The sequence below is a fragment of the Procambarus clarkii genome, chromosome 64 (genome assembly GCF_040958095.1).
Source record: "Procambarus clarkii isolate CNS0578487 chromosome 64, FALCON_Pclarkii_2.0, whole genome shotgun sequence".
In the NCBI taxonomy this organism is placed as follows: Eukaryota; Metazoa; Arthropoda; class Malacostraca; order Decapoda; family Cambaridae; genus Procambarus; species Procambarus clarkii.
Genome location: NC_091213.1, coordinates 26,300,040 through 26,320,039, shown reverse-complemented (window position 1 = coordinate 26,320,039; position 20,000 = coordinate 26,300,040). Strand labels below are relative to the sequence as shown.

The window sequence follows — 20,000 nt, the reverse complement described above, 5'->3', positions numbered from 1 at the left end:
TTTGCAAAATTATTACGAGATCTATTATACTAATAACGGTAAATAAATAATAAATAGTAAATAAATCAAAATCAGTTACATTATTTTATCTTATTCATAGCATAAATGTTCTCGAAGATTACTAAAAAGAAATTGAATTAGACTACAGCAAATTGGCAAACTTTACCTTGTATCTGTTTCCACCGAGTTTGTTTGGGGCGTTCTTCAACATATCAGCAATACTTGTCTCAACATCTCTTTCAGTTGCATTAGTGTGGGTGTTGATACAGGCTTCTGGAAATTTATAAGAATTAATTAATATATATAATTATAATTCACTTTGCTATTCCCCATTCCACAGTCCTCTCGTCCTTCCCACTTCCCTGTCCCCACATCATCCCCACTATTCCCACTTCCCTGTCCCATCGTCCTCCTTACCATTTTCCCCTCCCCTGTCCTTCTTCCTCCCCCACCATCTCCCATTCACCTGTCCCTTTGTCCTCCCCAGCATTCCCCTGTCCCCACCATCCCCAACTCCCCAGTCCCCTCGTCCTCCCCACCATTACCCTCTCCTCTGTCCCCTCGTCTTCCCCACCATACCCCCCTCTCGTCCTCCCCACCATTCCAAACTACCTCATCCGATGCATTCTATAATGGTCTGATGCTTCCATCAGAAAATTGGGAACATCAAATGATCTGATATTCCCATCACTGAAAAATAAGAACAGCTAAAAAAATGAAATGAAAAAAATAAAAAAATAAACTATACTCATGAAATGAACAGTATGGTAAACAACACAGCTCAATTTCAATGCAATGTCACACAAAATTATTAAATCGAAATGAAAATAAATTGAAATCTATGAAAATTCAAATTATCAATACAATCGGAAATATTGAAATAATATCGCAACATAATATAGTGTGGGTTGCTCTTACGTGCAACAGACGGTGCTGTTTTTCAAAAAAGGCATGGTTTTACCTGTCACAAGTGTGGCATCTATACTTATACTCACGAAATGAACGGTATGGTAAACAACATAGCTCAATTGCAATGCAATGTCACAATAACATTTAATAACAATAATAACAATAACATTTAAATATACTTTAAGATATAATCTAGAAGAAAATAAGAACATTGAAACGGTTCATGAACTCGATTTCAATAAAGGACACTATGGGGAACTTTGAAAAACAGTTAATGAGTATAATTAGACAGACTTGTTGCTAGGCAGAGGAGTAAATAATGAGATATATGGCAAATTTTGCAAAATATACGGCACACAAACATTCATACCCAAACAAAGCAAAATGCTAGGTAAGAACAAAGCAGTTGGCCCGTAGGGGAAAGGAGATACCCACAAGACTGGAATACAAGTCATTAACAAGCACACAAGTACTACACTACACAACAACCGCACTACTACCAGAACTGGACGAATCACTACCAAAACAACACATTGCACATCACTACCAAAACAACACAACACAACACAAGCATTGGCAAAGAATTATAGACCAGTTGCACTAACATCCCACATAATAAAATTATTTGAGAGTGATCAGGAGTCAGATTACTAGTTTTATAGAGACCAATGACCTCCACAATCCAGGCCAACAAGGATTTAGAGCAGTTTCTATGATCGAGCCACTGAGATCTATAAAGAATTCTGATCAAGAAAGAGATCTAGGGGTGGTTTTAGATAGAAAACTATAACCTGAGGATCATATTAAGAACATTCTGCGAGGGGCCTATGCTACACTTTTTAACTTTAGAATTGCTTTTAAATACATAGGTCAAAAAGTTTTAAAAGTTTTTTAAACCTCTCGTGTATCATGAGTGTGTTAAAGCATCAGATGGTGCATTCAGATGATGAATATTACCTAGTTCCTTCATCTGGGAAGAATGAACACATATTGGTGCATTCGGATGATAAAAACTAACTACTGTAGTTTAATTGATCAACAGACTGTATATCATATGCAGACTGTATGTGGATCTGCGGGCCACTCCAAACAACAGCCTGGTGGACCAAGCTCCACCAGGGCTAAAGCACAAAGTGATATAGATGTGATAGAGAAACTAGGTCAAATGGAGGAGTAGGTCTGTATATTAAACAGCACCTGACGTGCACAGAGCTACTAAACTCAATGTGGTGGTAGAGTGGTGGGGGGGGGAGGGGAAACATTGCAGAAAAAAACAAAAATACAATTTGGTCAACAAAACAGCATTGTTTAAAATAGAAGACATGGGTTGACATTTTGGGGGTAAGGTAGGTTACATTGAGTTAATTAGTTAGTACTTAGTTTTTATCTTAAACTGGTTGGGAGAGGTACAGTGTTGCTGTGCTGGTGAAAGAACACCTAAAGGTAAATTAAATAATGATTGCGAATCCACAAGAAGTTGACATAATAGCGCTAGAGATCTGCAATCAGGATGATAAACTTTCCTTAAAGAATTTGACAAACACTTGCTGATAGGACATGAAGTAAATGAAATGTATGTCAAGTTTTGTGAAATATATGATAAAAGCACAACAAAATTTGTACCAAAGGAGAGATGCAGAACTAGGAAAAGGGGTTTGTTCAACAGAAATTGCGAGAGGGCCTGAGACCCAAACACACACAAATGGAATCAATATATAGCAAGAGGCCAAACCCCCAAACATACAAGCGATGCAAAGATGCGAGAAACAGCAGCAGCATTAAGGAGAGGGACTTAAGGACCATAAATAAAGTGTGAAAATAAACTCGAGTAAATTTTTTTAACTACTCTCGACAGTGAAGAAAAACAAATATTCAGACGATTTGTGTTAGAATCATTAATCTTACACTTTCGGTCATATTCAACAACACAAATACATACACACACATTCCTGTTGCTGTAGCAAGTGAAGAATTACACACACAGATCACAATAACGTGATGCATCAAATGAACAAATCCACAAGGGCCGTGACGAGGATTCGAACCTGCGTCTGGGAGCATCCCAGACACTGCCTTAATCGACTGAGCTACAACAGGGTAAAAGGGTTGAAACCGAAGTTCTACTGAACTTACTGGATCCCATAGCCTCTCCGAGGCACAAACCAGGCTTTTACACAACCCCCCCCCCCTGCACCCGAGCTTTTTAAAATAGTAAATGCCACTATTTTTGCAAAATTATTACGAGATCTATTATTCTAGAGAATAATGCATATAAATGCATATATGCATATAAATACAAAAGTAAATGTAAATAATTTTACCTTGCACCTAGATCCACCAAGCCTGTATGGCGCGCGTTTCAGTACTTCGGAAATCTAGAACTATCTTGAATCTCTAATCTGCAATGAAACAATACATATTATTGCACTTACCAAAACATGGATGAATGTAGAAAATACAGAACTATTAGCTGAATATCAAATAAATGGATTTAATCTATTTCACACAGATAGATATATTAGATATTATATTATATTCCTTTCCTCCCTAGAATCTGGATGTAGCAGGTGCTCAATTGTCAAAAGTGAAAAATTTGGTTTATTTAACATACACGCCATAGACCGGCTTGGGAAAAAAAGTTCGTAAAACCCAGGGGCCATAGACCGGCTTGGGAAAAAAAGTTCGTAAAACCCAGGGGCCATAGACCGGCTATGAAAGAAAATTTGAGAAAACCCTGGGGCCATAGAACGGCTATTTAATCCCCTTGAACGGACCTGTGCATGGACCACTGAGGCATAAAAAAAAACACGGGCCATAGACCGGCTTGGGAAAAAGAAGTTCGTAAAACCCTGGGGCCATAGAACGGCTATTTAATCCCCTTGAACGGACATGTGCATGGACCACTGAGGCATCGAAAAAAAACATGGGCCATAGACCGGCTTGGGAAAAAAAGCTAGGTTAGGCTAGGTAAAAAAGAAAGGAGCTAGGTTAGACTATGTATGTTTAAATCTCTGATTTAAACAGAGCCAGTGTTCAGTCAAATAACTGAATTTATCAAATCTTATCCTTGTATAATATACAAGCTGATGTGAGATCCCTGTCTACAGGTGGACTGGAACTATTATCAACTAATCCATACATCCCACCTGTCCCTTACAGCCCACAATCTATCATTAGGAAAACCATGTGAGAAATCTTTAAGGAATTCTGATAAAGAAAGAGATCTAGGGGTGGTTCTAAATAGAAAACTATCACCTGAGGACCACATAAAGAACATTGTGTGAGGAGCCTATGCCATGCATTCCAACTTCAACAGCATGTTGTGGGGTGCCGATATTGTGTGCCATCACATGTAAACCAACCAAGCCCACAAATACGTCAACATGGACCAGCATTACACCGTCTAACATACTCTGTCAGATGTAACAACTAAATTTGTGAATTCAAGACCTAATCTATTGCATAACACAGTGTTAGTACGAGAAAAACATTACTTACATTCGAAGCCGTGTTTTAAAATGGCGGCGATCTTGTTGTACTGACGCTCCAAACTGTGTGTTCGTTTGCGTATGATGAACGTGTGACAATTTACTACAACAATTATTTAATTATTCTTTTTCTTTATTTTACTATTTTTAGGGTACATGAAATTTCCAACTTATTTGCACACAATAATATAATTGCATTGTCATAACCTTTATATATTACGGAAAATACGATGACATGAACGAAGTCAAAGTGAAGTTGAAGTCAAAGTCATTCGCCGAACGTATTAGTCATTTTTTTTCTCCCAAACGATAGGGGATAACAAATCCACCTAGCATATAAGTGTACAGTAAAGTCAATTTTATTCAGGAAAGTACATACATAGTTGATTTACAAACATAATGTTGGATTTATAGATAGAGCTAGTGCATACAATACCTAAAGCCAATATAGTAGGCATATAGCATTTCAGGCAACCGGGCAGTATATATGGACCCCTTACTCAAATCTCTGAATATGTTAGATATTAAGTCCCTGCACATACTCTCATGTGTATTTTATATATATAAAACGCTGCACTGTAATGTCAATCCTGACCCTAAAAGCTTCCTAGAAGGTTGTAACAGATCCCATGAGCACCACACCAGAAACAAATACCTATTTGATATTCCAAGAGTACGACTTAGTCAAACTAGAAATGCTTTACAAATCAAGGGACCTCGAATGTGGAATGACCTTCCCAATTATGTTAAAAACTGTACCTCTCCCAACCAGTTTAAGATAAATAAAGATAAATTTATAAGTTAAGAAAAATTCCACAAATCAACAACCCTGTTACTGACCCAGTATTTACCCAAGTCTTTCCTAAATCTAAACTTATCCAATTTATACCCATTGTTTCGTGTTCTATCGTGTGTTGACAATTTTAATAACCTATTAATATCCCCTTTGTTATATCCATTCAGGAAATTGTGGTTGATCTCGAACCCATTAATAATGTGACGACTTATACAGAATTTTGTAACTATATCATCAAGATTGTAACCAGCTTAGCTAAATGTAGTGTGGGGTTCAGTCCCTAAGCCCATATTTGTGCCTCTCTAACCATTTAGGTTACAGGGCAAAAACATAAAAACAAAGGTAACTGCAGAAGGCCTATTGGCCCATACCAGGCATGCAGCTCCTATCTATAACAGATAAACACTAAGTACTACCTAATTAACTCAATGTAACCTACCTAACCACCAAAATGTCAATCCATATCTTTTATTTTAAACAATGCTGTTTTGTTGACCAAATTGTATTTTTACTCTTTTTCTGTCATGTTTCTCCCACCCCTGTTTTTTCCCTTTTTTCTTATTTTTTCTCAACATAATTCATACTTTAATTATGCGGATCAGGACATCACCTGATCAAACACATCAAACATCGTTTGACCACCATCAAACACACACATTTCGTGTGTGTTTGACGCTCACTGATATGTACCAGCGTTGTTTTATATATGGTGCTATTCTATCTTACGCTTTGTTGCTCTTTTTTACCTACGGGCTCATAGAACATTCTATTGCGAAAACATTGGCACAAAAATGAATGACGTACATACAATAATAATGTCAGGACAGTGATATAATTATAAACTTTCAAAGCACTGTATCGCCCATGTGTCGTCTTGTCACCAATACTGGGTAACAGTTCCGCCACTTCCCACACTCTTGCGGGTGGGCAGCGACCATTATTCTACGTTTATATTCATATCACCGTGTTGGGAATTTCATTGCGAGTACATTGATACCAAAATTAACGCTGTAGGACAAGTGTGGAAGTGATAACAATCCCAAGAGTAAAAACATTTTGTTGCTCTTGGGCACTCACGGCGAGTCATCTACGTAGGTATTTATTGGGTGCTGGTATTCATATAACTTTTGGTGACCGTTTTTGCTGATTTTCTTCTAGAGAATGTTATTGCGAACACGTTGGTACCAAAATGAAATACATAGCTCGAGAACTAAGGTCAGGAGAGTAAAAAGAGTATACACATTTTTGTTTTGACGCTTAATTAAGGTTATTGTGAGTACTCATCGCCTGCCTAGAAACTGGAACTAGTAATTCCATCTATCATACATATCATACAAGAGGAGCCACACATCTATGGATCATCCAATAAAATCAGCAGACTTCTAGATGTTACTACTGCTCGGCTTAGACTCGGTTACAAGTATCTCTGGGAATTCTCATTATCTGCTGATGTAGACCTGACCAAATGTAAACTGTGTCAACAAAATTATTCGCACACCCTCCGTCACTATGTGATGGAGTGCGAAAAGATACATGAATTTAGAGACAATTCTATAACCAATGTTCCAGCGATGTGTCAATATTTCATTCAAAATGATCTGCTACCAGAAATTTTAGCCAAATATCCCCAGTTTGCTAACTGTAGATAACAACTAAGTGATTGTAACCTATCCACCGCTGCCCACTGGATGGGGGACGGTGTGCAGGACAAACATATAAATTTTGATACTAGCTCTCCACATATGTCAGTTGCTTAATTTAGAACCTGTACTTGAGGTCGATCTCGAACCCATTGTTGATGTGATGACTTATATTGAATTTTGTAACTAGCTCATCAAGATTGTAACTTGCTTAGCTAAATGAATTGTGGGGTTCAGTCCCTGAGCCCATTATGTGCCTCTGTAACCCTTTCCACAACCGCCCACAAGATGGGTATGGGGTGCATAATGGGGTGGGGTGTCTTGGCCAAACGTGCCACATCAAAACCACAAGTTGACATTGAATGTGAATTAACAATGAGACAAGTAAGATTTATACTAATACATTTATACTAACTCTGTTGAGCGTTGACCATTTATACATCAAATCTGTTGATGTGAGCACTTTAGTTTAGTCTGCCGTTTAAAGAAAAAAAGAGCATATCAATGGTATATCACAGAAAACGAATTTATCATAAACTCATGTATTTGTCTTATCATATTGAACTGCATTCATATTTTTAATATATAACAATATGAATATACAAATTTCTGTAAATCCCCTACCATGTTGGAATCTGTGGAAATGAATGAGCAAATGTGCTGGCTGAAGGTGCTGAAGGAAACCACATTGGTTTCATTTTGGATACAAATGTCCATGGAGATTCAAAATGGAAACTAATTATATAGTTGAACCTGCAGAGAGTTTAAGAATCTGTGTTGAGAGTGATGGACACAGCCTTCACAATTATACTTCAGAGAATGTAAACATCTAAGAGTCATTAGAAATATGTGTAGAATAATAAACTCTACATTGTTTGAGTTAGGGAAAACACCATTTGTGATATATAGATACTATAGCTGTTCCTAAAGATTCACCCATTTTGCACCAGCAAGATAACATATAAGATTTTAAGAGTTGACGAATGTTAATATTCTTGTTTGATAAACTGTGAACTTGAGACATATATAAGAACATTCCAATTATAACACAACAAAAGGTTTTCAGAATCTTTAACACCACTTTCCAGCAACTTATATAATTTATATAAATTATTTTAGGGAATAATACATAAATTATATATTTAAACATGATATAGTGTTTAGTGGAATGCATAAGGAGTCAAATTGTGTTAAAAAGAGCGATTTTTAGAAAATTTGGAAAACTACTTTTTTCTGTTCAAATTATAACTAAATGGATTTTAAAGGTTTCACTCAGCCAATATATATCATTCACAATTTATTAATGAATTTTACAAAAAAACACCATCAATTTTATATTTAAACATGTAAAAACTATTTGTTTTACATTTGGAAGAAAATAATTGTAGAAAAACAATTTATAATTAAACCTTTGTGTTTGGATTTTTTGAGTAAAAGTTTCTCAAAGGCTCTCCTGCACCATTCTCAATGCAAATCATTCCCACACCTTTGGGAAGAGATAGGCGAACGTTGTGTAGATGATTTGTGTTTGCTGGGTGCACTGCCACCAGCCGTCACCACTAGCCGCCACCACCGCCACCAGCTGCCACCGCCCGCCACCAGCCGCCACCACCAGCCGCCACCTGCCACCAGCCGCCACCACCGCCCGCTATCAGCCGTCACCGCCCGTTGCCACAGTCGCCACCACAAGCCGCCACCGCCAGCCGCCACCAGCCCCCACCACCGCCGATCGCCACCACCCATCACAGCCGCCGCCGCCCGCCACCGCCCACCACTACCGCCCGCCACCGCCGCCACTGTCCGCCACCGCCAGACACAGCCGCCAGTGTCCGCCCGCCACCACTGTCCGCCACCGCCACCACTGTCCGCCACCGCCACCACTGTCCGCCACCGCCACCACTGTCCGCCACCGCCACCACTGTTCGCCACCGCCACCACTGTCCGGCCGCCGCCACCACTGTCCGCCCGCCGCCACCACTGTCCGCCCGCCGCCACTGTCCGCCTGCCGCCACTGTCCGCCCGCCGCCACCACTGTCCGCCCGCCGCCACTGTCCGCATGCCGCCACTGTCCACCACCGCCGCCACTGTCCGCCACAGCCGCCACTGTCCGCCACAGCCGCCACTGTCCACCCGCCGCCACCACTGTCCGCCACCGCCACCACTGTCCGCCACCGCCACCACTGTCTGCCACAGCCGCCACTGTCCGCATGCCGCCACTGTCCACCACCGCCGCCATTGTCCGCCACCGCCGCCAATGTCCGCCACAGCTGCCACTGTCCGCCCGCCGCCACTATCCGCCACCGCCGCCACTGTCCGCCCGCCGCCACTGTCCGCCACCGCCGCCACTGTCCGCCACCGCCACCACTGTCCGCCACCGCCACCACTGTCCGCCACCGCCGCCACTGTCCGCCACAGCCGCCACTTTCCGCCTGCCGCCACTATCTGCCACCGCCACCACTGTCCGCCCGCCGCCACTGTCTGCCCGCGCCACTGTCCACCACCGCCGCCACTGTCCGCCCGCCGCCACTGTCCACCACCGCCGCCACAGCCGCCACTGTCCGCCCGCCGCCACTATCCGCCACCGCCGCCACTGTCAACCACCGCCGCCACTGTCCGCCCGCCACCACTGTCCGCCCGCCACCACTGTCCGCCCGCCGCCACTATCCGCCTCCGCCGCCACTGTCCGCCACAGCTGCCACTGTCCACCGTACAGCCTCCCTTCTCTCCGTTAGTAAATAATTATAATTGTTAGTAAATAATAAAAGAAATATAAATTATTAGATTTTTTTTACCCTTAAATTGGTTTTAATATTTAAATGGAAAGTAATAATATAATTTAAAATAAAATATAATAAAAATAATGTAATATAAAATAATATAATTTAATTTCAAGAAATTTAACTTTAAACACAAAGATGTGAAAAGGGTTCAGATTATAGGCTCAAACCTTTCATAAGAGATTCATATTGGGATATGAATGGATTATGAATGACTCATGTTAGGATTGTAAAGTTGCCACAACATCTCAAATTAGTGTTAGATACGTAGGTTTTGGTTATAAGTTTTGGAAACCTATTTAAGTCCACACACTAATCCGTATCTGATACGATAAAACAAACGTTTCCAATCCTTTCAAATACTTTCCAGATATGTTGTGGCAACCTAAAATTGTTTGCTGGGAGAGGGGTGAGGTGGGGGGTGAGGGAAGGATGAGAGAGGGACGACTGGTAGAGTGTGAGAGGGACGACTGGTAGAAGGTGAGAGGGACGACTGGTAGAAGGTGAGAGGGACGACTGGTAGAAGGTGAGAGGGACGACTGGTAGAAGAGTGAGAGGGACAACTAGTAGAGGGTGAGAGGGACGACTGGTAGAGTGTGAGAGGGACGACTGGTAGAGGGTGAGAGGGACGACTGGTAGAGGGTGAGAGGGACGACTGGTAGAGGGTGAGAGGGACGACTGGTAGAGGGTGAGAGGAATGACTGGTAGAGGGTGAGAGGGACGACTGGTAGAGGGTGAGAGGGACGACTGGTAGAGGGTGAGAGGGACGACTGGTAGAAGGGTGAGAGGGACGACTGGTAGAAGGTGAGAGGGACGACTGGTAGAAGGGTGAGCGGAATGACTGGTAGAAGGGTGAGAGGGACGACTGGTAGAGGGTGAGAGGGATGACTGGTAGAGGGTGAGAGGGACGACTGGTAGAGGGTGAGAGGGACGACTGGTAGAGGGTGAGAGGGACGACTGGTAGAGGGTGAGAGGGATGACTGGTAGAAGGTGAGAGGGACGACTGGTAGAAGGGTGAGAGGGACGACTGGTAGAGGGTGAGAGGGATGACTGGTAGAGGGTGAGAGGGACGACTGGTAGAGGGTGAGAGGGATGACTGGTAGAAGGTGAGAGGGACGACTGGTAGAGGGTGAGAGGGACGACTGGTAGAAGGGTGAGCGGGATGACTGGTAGAAGGGTGAGAGGGACGACTGGTAGAGGGTGAGAGGGATGACTGGTAGAGGGTGAGAGGGACGACTGGTAGAGGGTGAGAGGGACGACTGGTAGAAGGTGAGAGGGACGACTGGTAGAGGGTGAGAGGGACGACTGGTAGAGGGTGAGAGGGACGACTGGTAGAGGGTGAGAGGGACGACTGGTAGAAGGTGAGAGGGACGACTGGTAGAGGGTGAGAGGGACGACTGGTAGAGGGTGAGAGGGACGACTGGTAGAGGGTGAGAGGGATGACTGGTAGAGGGTGAGAGGGACGACTGGTAGAGGGTGAGAGGGATGACTGGTAGGGGTGAGAGGGACGACTGGTAGAAGGGTGAGAGGGACGACTGGTAGAGGGTGAGAGGGATGACTGGTAGAAGGGTGAGCTAGAGGACAATAATAGGTGGAATGCACACGGGGCGGAAGTGCACAGGGGGAGATGGAGAGAGAGAGTTGTGTTTACTATTTGTCCCGTCAGAATGAAGCTATTAGCTCATGGAACATGTCTTTCTAACCGTCTATTTTCTTCAATTATGTTTACTACATGTTTTGTTCTGTATCTCACACACGCACACACTCACATCTGATGCTCATGTACCTCTCCCCTCCCGCCCCTCTCCCAGCCCTCTCACTTTACCATACTTTATAACCCCCTCCTCCCACCTGTACACCCGCCCCCGCCCCCCACAGTGTAACACCAACACCTCCACTTTCCACCCCAGACCCCCCAACGTTCCCACTCCATCTTACACCCTCCAAAACACTCCCTCCTCCCTCCGTGAACAGAAACACGGAGAGCTAAACTATTAGACATGGCGACTGTGAGAGTTTGAAAGAGGAATAATGGAATGGTTGAGGAACTGAACTCGGAAAATTTCTAAAAATTTTCTTTAATCCTTCTAACATTTATTCCTGTCGTGATATTCAATTAGGTCGTCTGAGGAAGGACTTGCTTAGCTAACACACCAGTGTAGTAAGCAGTTCATTCCTCACTCTGTGACCATTTATGAACAATTGACTAGTCGCGAGTAAACGCCGAGACCCCAAAAAGTTGAAATCCCCTCCACTTGGTCGTTGAACCTTCGCTATGCGCCGAAGCGAATCTAGCGAGTAGGTCCTATGCTCTCACAACAATAATTTATTGTTGTGTGGAGCCTTATATTTAGTCCAAAACTCAAGAATCAGTCTCAATTTAATAGTCGAGTGTGAAGAATCACTTGCAGGACAATAATAATGTGTGGGGTGTAACGAATAGACAGTGTTAAACATAACAACTTAGTTTATTGGATAAAGTACTAACTACTACAACAAAACAAAAGAATTATCAATGATGTTACACGAAATCCTTCCTGTGACACTATCAAGGACTGCATAATGAACTAACTCGAACATAAGGTGTGACCACAGAGGAATCAACAAGCAAGCAAGATCAATAATCACACTAGCAACTATGACACAGTAGGTTCTGAAACACGTCTGCAGTAACCTCCTAACTGTTCTACGCCTCTGTGCAGTCTACACCTGCAATAGCGGTTGCTATGCAATCAAATCAGTAGCCTGTCAATGACACATCAATGACTAATGGGTTCACTGGCAACTCCAGCAACTTTTCCTCTATTTAATCTTTACGTTAACACTCCGTCCCACGGACGATCAACAATCAATAACAATTTGATTTACGTTAATAACAAAGTAACATTTACGTTAATTTAATAACTCTTACAACTGTCACTAGTAACGCGGAAATTACACAACACTCTACCCATGGAGCATTCAGTGAGAAAATCCCATTAATCCCTGTACTACAAGACAGCTGATTAATCTCTTTACTAGTTACGTTAATTTACGTTAATTTTCGTTATCGGTTACTAATCACTAAACGATGGTAAACTCTGATTTTACAATGTCCAAAGTGCTAAGAGAACGGTAATCACTCATATTTACCCTTAGAGTAATTAATTACTATCCTCAAGATCAATAATTAAACAATTAAATATGCAACCTTTCACACTGGCTCAGCAATTTACATTAAGGTATGAATTCCGTGTGAACCTTCCATTTTCAGACCAATTCAGGTGATTAAGGACGCTAATCACCACGTTTACGTTATTCTAAAATGACGTTACTCTTCCCACGAGTCAGTCAAGTGCCGGTACTTCCGGACAGATAAATAACGACGTTACGTTAATTTTTTTTTTTTTTTTTTTAATTTTTACATGCAAGCATGCGTATAATGTACAATAAAAACAGAACAAATATAACATAGAACAAAAGTACAAAGCACACACACGTACAATGACAAAGGAACGAATCAAGAGAAGACCAGCCAGAAGGGCTGACCACAAAACAAAAATGCATATACAAACATAACACAAATATAAACACAGCATAATACAAACATAAGGGAAACAGAGAGGCGAGAAACATACAAAACAAGTCCGCTAACACCTCACACACATAATGCACACAGAACAAAGAGCACACCCCAACAGCCTGAAGGGCACACAAGATGACAAACAAGCGCACACGACATCCACAACCGAACACACAAACGCATAGGAACCGCACACCCCCCCACTAGCCATACAAGAAAACCCACAATACAAACCGGAGCACGCAGGAAACGGGAAACAATACCCACCCCACCCACTCACATACACACCCCACAACCAGACAACACAAAATACATAGAAATCACTTGCGAGGAACCTCGTGAGAAATGTACTTCTCCGGGAAAAGATCATGAGGATATTTCGCCTTGTAAGCTTCCCAGACTAGATCTTCAAGGTCGGTAGGGTTTTTGATCCCCCGCTCTCGAGCGGGTATCTTAAACTCGGGAACAACTATATCTGGCGGCATCGGCCAACGCCCAAGGTCACTGACGCAAGTCGCATAACGAGGCTGGGGAGCGCCAACCACGCCCTTCGAGGAAGCAGATGACACCGGAGAAGCGGACGAGGGTCGCCGAGCCTGCCACGCCTTCTTCATCGGAGCAGGTGCCGGACGCTGAGACGATAGCACTTCCACGGATACCGCAGGAGGCACGGAAGGGACTGCAGGAAACGGAAGAGGCGGCAAGACCGCCGCCGAGGAAATGGGTAACGAGGAAGGGGCCACAGAACATCCAGAGCGAGCATCCTTTCTCAACATCACTACCAGGCCACCCCGCTCACCACCAACTACAGCAGGGGGAACCACCGCCCACGAAGAACCGGAGCCATCCGACGCAGGCAACGCACCTGAAGCAGGACCCTCAGACACCGGACCAGAAGGTGAGGCCGAAACGCCGGCACCGGCATCCTCAGGCAAGTGTACCTCCGATTCGCCAACATCAGCCCACGCAGAAGAACGCCGGGAACGCTTAGGCTCGGGCCGCACATCATCAGACCCGGAGGCAGACTCAACGACCCGCGCAGCACCAACCGAGCGAACCGACGCACACCGCAGCACGGCAGCCTCCTCAACCACAAGGGGCACCAGGCCAGGCATAGGAGGGAATGCCGGAACCACCTCAGCTCCCAGCACAGCCGGGACAGACACAGCAGAGGAAGAACTGGAAGACGAGGGGTCTGAGCAAACGGCAGGCGGAAGAGGCTCAGGGACACTAGGCGAGGACCCAACCTCCGGAGGAGATGCGGCAACAACAGGGGGCGCAACAGGTGGAGCAACAGCTGATACAGAGGACACCTCCTCAGCCGAAGAGACGTCCATACCCACCGAATCATCCCCCACAGGAAGGGGCGGAAAATCCTCCTCACTGAAGAGATTCACTGGCGCAACAGCAGGCGCAGAACAGTCAGCAGCCTGATGGCCCAAAAGACCACAACGATAACACGTCCGCGGCTGACGGGCGTAAAACACCCGAACGTTGTACCCCATAAGGCGCACAGAGGACGGAATATCCGCCCGGAGTCTCATGCCCAGGGTGCGAATGTTAGACCTCACACCCTTAAGAGGACTAGAAGACACCACGTTCACTCTCACACTAACAACTGCGCCAAACCGGCCGAAATACCGCCGTAGCAGAGCCTCTGGAAACTCCAAGGGAGCCCCATGCACACTTATGTAAGTAAGTGCACCACTCCTATCCGAGAGGGTGACAGTGCCCGCACCATCCGGCAGGGGCAGTGTCCGGCCCTCGTATCGCCGGAGAAAATCGCGATACGCCACCTCCTCTGCAAACTTCACAATTGCCCTACGGGCCGTTACCAACTCGACCCCATAAATCGCAAACACAGGGACAGAGAGCATTTCACAAACCAGGGCAATCTCCGGGTAACCAGCCCGCACAGAGAACTCTAGTCCCACAGACTGAGCCCGGACGACAGGGGGTAGAGGGACCCCCATCGTAACGCCACGTCAGCACAGGCGAGCAGAGAAACACCCGCCCCCAACAAGCCGAAACGGGCAAACCAGACGTTACGTTAATGGAACAATGGAGCCTTCGTGTGAGTCGATCAACACGGATCGAAATTAATTACTTTGACTTCCTGAAACACGTCAATTACCCGGTCCACTGACCGTTAATTACGACAGACAATACTCTAATTTCTTGTCTGGCTGATGGCTAGACTACCCTGAGACTACCGTAGCTGCTTGCAGGAAAAATAATTAAACCAAACGTATTCTACGTTACTCAAATTGTTAAAGAACAAATTCTCTTAAAGCAATGGGCGTTCCCTTGGTTACGTTAGATTAATTGCCTCGCAATCACCTCACTGAATACTGAACATCGATGTCCTACCAGATAAACAGGAGAATATAAAACCCAAGTACTCGTCTACAGCCGAGTTCACCCACGACAATGCTAAATCAATCAAACAAATCACAGTGATTTACGTTACAATTCGGTTGCAATAACAATACTGCAGAACACTAGTAAATAATACTCAGAGCATGAACCCTCAAGAACACAGCCCCACAACGACTTACTGAACTGCAATCACAAACGGTGATTACTCAACACCAGCAACCATCACCATTAATGAGGTGATTCCTGGCTGCGCCACCAGAGGATGCAGACGTCGGGCTCTGGCTGTCAGTAGTCGTCTGCCATTGCTGAGTGGCGGTTGCTGTTGGGGGCGGGGGGGGGGGGGGGGTTTGGAGCACTCGCTGGTTGGGGCCCCACCTGCCAGTATGGACGGGGCTGGTACTAGCCGCATTCGGAGGATAGACACAGTGCTGCTGGATTATTCTGCTGATGTGGACTGGCCCGTTGTAGAGGTTGCCCTCCTAGACGTCCTCCGTGTTGACGTCCCCGAGCTCCTGGGCCTGGAGAAGTTGTCGCCCACCCGTGTTGCGGTGTCGTTCGCCACGTCACATGCTTACCGGGAGTTTGTGGCTCGCTGGAATGGCCGCACGCTTCTTCTTCCGGCTTTGGCGGTGTCTGTGGAGATCACGGATCCCTGGGGGCCCTTGACGTTTGTGAGTATTCACGGCGTGCCTGTGACCTTCCCCGAGATGACCCTCATGTCCTTGTTTACGCGGTTTGGGTCGGTGGTGAAGCACCGGTTCAACACTTTGAGTGCAGGCCGGCTGAAGGGGGTCCGGCTTGGTTCACACATGCTTGTCATGCGGCTCACGAGCCCTATACCGTCCAGGGTCTCGTATCGTGGGGCTGTCTCTGAGGACTTTCTATCAGGGTCAAACCCGCACGTGTTTCCGGTGTGGTGCTGAGGGCCACGTAGTGGCTGGTTGCGACGCTCCTCATATAGAAGCCCCTTCAGTTTTCCTAAAGGCTGCTTTTCCTCGCTTATCTGTGCTGTGGACTCCCCGGGCGGATTCTCGCTTTGTGCAGGTGCCTGGTGTGGATCCCGCGGCGGTTCTGGATGTCGCTACATCTGGACCGAATATGTCTGCCCCGCTGGTGAGCTCGGGGGACCTGGGGGCGCCTGTTTCGGACCTTCGTCGTTCGACACCTGCGGAGGTTCATCCGCATCCGGTGGCCTTGGGCGATGTTGTAGGGGTGGCGCCTGCGTCTCCTGCTGGAGGCCATGTGCTTCCCGGGGCTGACGGGTCGGTGGTATGTGTGTCTCCACCCACGTCCTCTACCTCGTCGCCTCTGGCAGTTTCCTCATTGACAAGTACCTCTTCTCTTCTGCAGATTCCGTCGCCCTCACTGGATACCTCATGTGTGCTGGAGTCTACCCTTCCGCCTGCTGTGTCTCTTCCTTCTCCGACTCTGGTCTCCGTTCCTGGTGGTGGCTTTTTGCCCCGCGTTGTTGAGGCTGCTGTTCTGCGCGATCGTGCTGCCCCGGCTTTGGGGCCGCCTGCCGATGGTTCTTCTGGGACACCGCTTGCTGGGGGTGACAGCTCCGACGATCAGCGGCCTCTTTTTAAGCACCGACGCTCGGCGTGGGTGCGTCACCTCGCTGGTCGTGGGCAGAGGAGCGTGATGCGATGGATGATGATGCTGTGGCCGACGCTGTGTTGCCTCCTGTTGTGCCTTCTGGGTTGGACGATGTGCCTCCTGCTGGTGGCTCCCCTCAGTGGGCTGTTGCCCCTGGTAAGCGCGACTTTGTGGTGGTGTTGTCGAAGGATGTGAGGCGGGGGTCCTCTCCTCCTGTTCCGGTTGGTAGGGGCACTGGGGCCCCTGCGGAGCCACTCTCCACGGGTCTTGGTGCGGTTCCTGGCACCGAACGTAGTGCACACCTTAGTGGGCGGGCCAGTGTGCGGCATGCCAAGAGATGGCTTCCTGAACCTTGCAGGAATTAACCTCACTGAGGACCAAGTAACTCTCCTAAATCTGGGCATAAACTGTCATGTTATGTCCAGACCGAGTGAGATGGCCCGGAAAGTAGAGTTGGAAATTCTGTTGGACGACATATTCGACCTCGAGACACAAAAGAAGGTCACTACCAAAGATACCTTACAAGCAGAACTTATTGCAGAAGGAGGAAAGAATCGAGGCAACTACAGAAGCACCATACTGTCCCCCGAGCTTAAAGCGGCAGCTAAAAGCCTTCGTGAGAACAAGGAGATAGTTGTCAGGAGAGGTGACAAGTCGCCAATATATGTCATTCTTAAAAAAGACGAATATCTGGCGAAAATGAACATCATACTCTCTGACCAAACTAAGTTCCAAAGGGTAACGAAGGACACTACAGCCGAATTAAAAGCAAAGGTCAACAAACTGATCGAAACTGTGAACGCCAAGAAATCCGGACTCCACCTGCCAAAGATCATTGGGGAATATAAACCTGGATATGCGTATGGAAATGTCAAGACGCACAAGCCTGGAAACCCACTTCGGCCAATCATTAGCCAGATACCCACACCCACGTACAGACTGGCGAAGCGACTCAACGGCCTGCTGACTCCTTATGTTCCTTGCGCCTTCAGCCTAAAGTCTCCAAAGGAATTTGTTGACTTACTGCGGGGCACACGGGCCACAGGGATAAGAGCCTCGTTGGACGTAGAATCGCTGTTTACCAACGTACCTGTGGACGAGACAATCGGAATGATAGCCGACAGAGTGTATCGTGATCCAGCCTGTACTCCTCTTGACATACCAGAAAATATTCTGAGGAAACTACTCCAAGCTTGTACTAAAGAGGCACCCTTCTTGAGCCCGGATGGGCATATGTATAAGCAAGTAGATGGGGTCGCCATGGGTTCTCCCCTAGGTGTCCTGTTTGCAAACTTCTACATGGGTACCATCGAGCAAAAAGTCTTAGTCGACATGAACTTGAAACCGGCCATATACTGCAGGTATGTTGACGACATTTTTACACAGGTACCTGATGTCAGACATCTGCAGGAGCTGAAGGAGGCATTTGAGCAGAGTTCCGTGCTGCGTTTCACTTACGAGATGGAAAAGGAAGGGAAGCTGCCCTTTCTAGATGTAACAGTCATGGAAAAGGGCGGAGGTTTCCACACTGCAGTCTACACTAAGGAAACAAACATAAGAATGTGCCTAAATGCCAACAGCGACTGCCCAGACAGGTACAAGAGGAGTGTTGTTAACGCATATGTCGACCGTGCTCTCAGCCACAGCTCAGAATAGAAGCAAGTCGACGAAGAACTCTGTAGGGTAAGGCAGGTCCTAGTCAATAACGGCTTCTCCAATGGTTTCGTCGAAGACATCATAAGAAGGAAAGTGAAAAGCCATGCAACCTCTGAAGAGACAACTAACACAACACCTATACCCCCTATTAGACTATTTTACAGGAACTTCTTTTCCACAGCTCATAAAACGGAGGAAAGGGTCCTGAAAGATATTGTTAATAGAAACGTTATCCCTACAGACAAAAATCAGAGGATACAACTGACGATTTACTATAAAACCAGAAAAACGGCCAGCCTACTCATGAGAAACTCTCCAGACACAAAACAGAACGCTTTAAAAGAGACTAACGTCGTCTATGCCTTCAAATGCCCACTTGGGGACTGTAAGCTCCAAAAAACCCAGTATATAGGCAAGACAACAACATCTCTTTCTAGGCGTTTAACGATGCATAAGCAACAGGGCTCCATTAAGGAACATATAATCTCTTCCCACAACCAAACCATCGCCAGAGAAATCCTAGTAAACAACACAGAAATCATCGATAGATACAGCGATAGCAGGCGGCTTGACGTTTGCGAGGCACTACACATCAAGAAGTCAACACCAGCAATCAACAGCCAATTATTGCACAACTATATTCTACCCGCCTCAAGACTCCGCTCCAATATAGAAGCATCAAGAAATATGGACCAATAGGCTTTCTACAAACACTTCTATTCAATATCCATTGTTTCGTGTTCTGTCTTGTGTTGATGAAATTAATACCCTATTAATACTCTTGTTCTGTCTTGTGTTGATGAAATTAATACCCTATTAATACCACATTTTGTTCTGTCTTGTGTTAATGCCACATCACCCCTTCCACCTCACTCAAATGTAGATATAAAATCGGAGATACGTAAGTTCTATTCAGTTGTGTATTTGTGAACTAAAGTCTTTGAAAATGTAATAAGTTTTACGAAACGCGCCCGTGTCGCATCAGACTAGAAATAAAAATGAATTTTGGAGAATTGATCTTTGATTTACCTCCAACAGTGAAGCGTAATGTACGAAAGATTGAGAAAATTCGTGTTAGAATTATTAATCTTACTTTTTCGGTCATATTTAATAATATATGTCTACAGGAAAGACTGCTACCAAAATATACTAATATATATATATATATATATATATATATATATATATATATATATA

At 45.3% G+C, this 20,000-nt stretch overlaps 1 protein-coding gene across 1 annotated transcript; it reads right to left on the bottom strand.

Moving 5' to 3' along the window:
- Nucleotides 1-10,173: 10,173 nt before the first annotated feature.
- LOC123752488 (uncharacterized) lies at nt 10,174-13,657 on the bottom strand. Its single transcript, XM_069309305.1, has 2 exons — nt 13,556-13,657; nt 10,174-11,184 (listed from the first exon to the last, which is right to left on the bottom strand). The coding sequence occupies exons 1-2, from the start codon at nt 13,655-13,657 to the stop codon at nt 10,174-10,176; spliced, it is 1,113 nt and encodes a 370-aa protein (XP_069165406.1).
- Between the last annotated feature and the right edge of the window lie 6,343 nt (nt 13,658-20,000).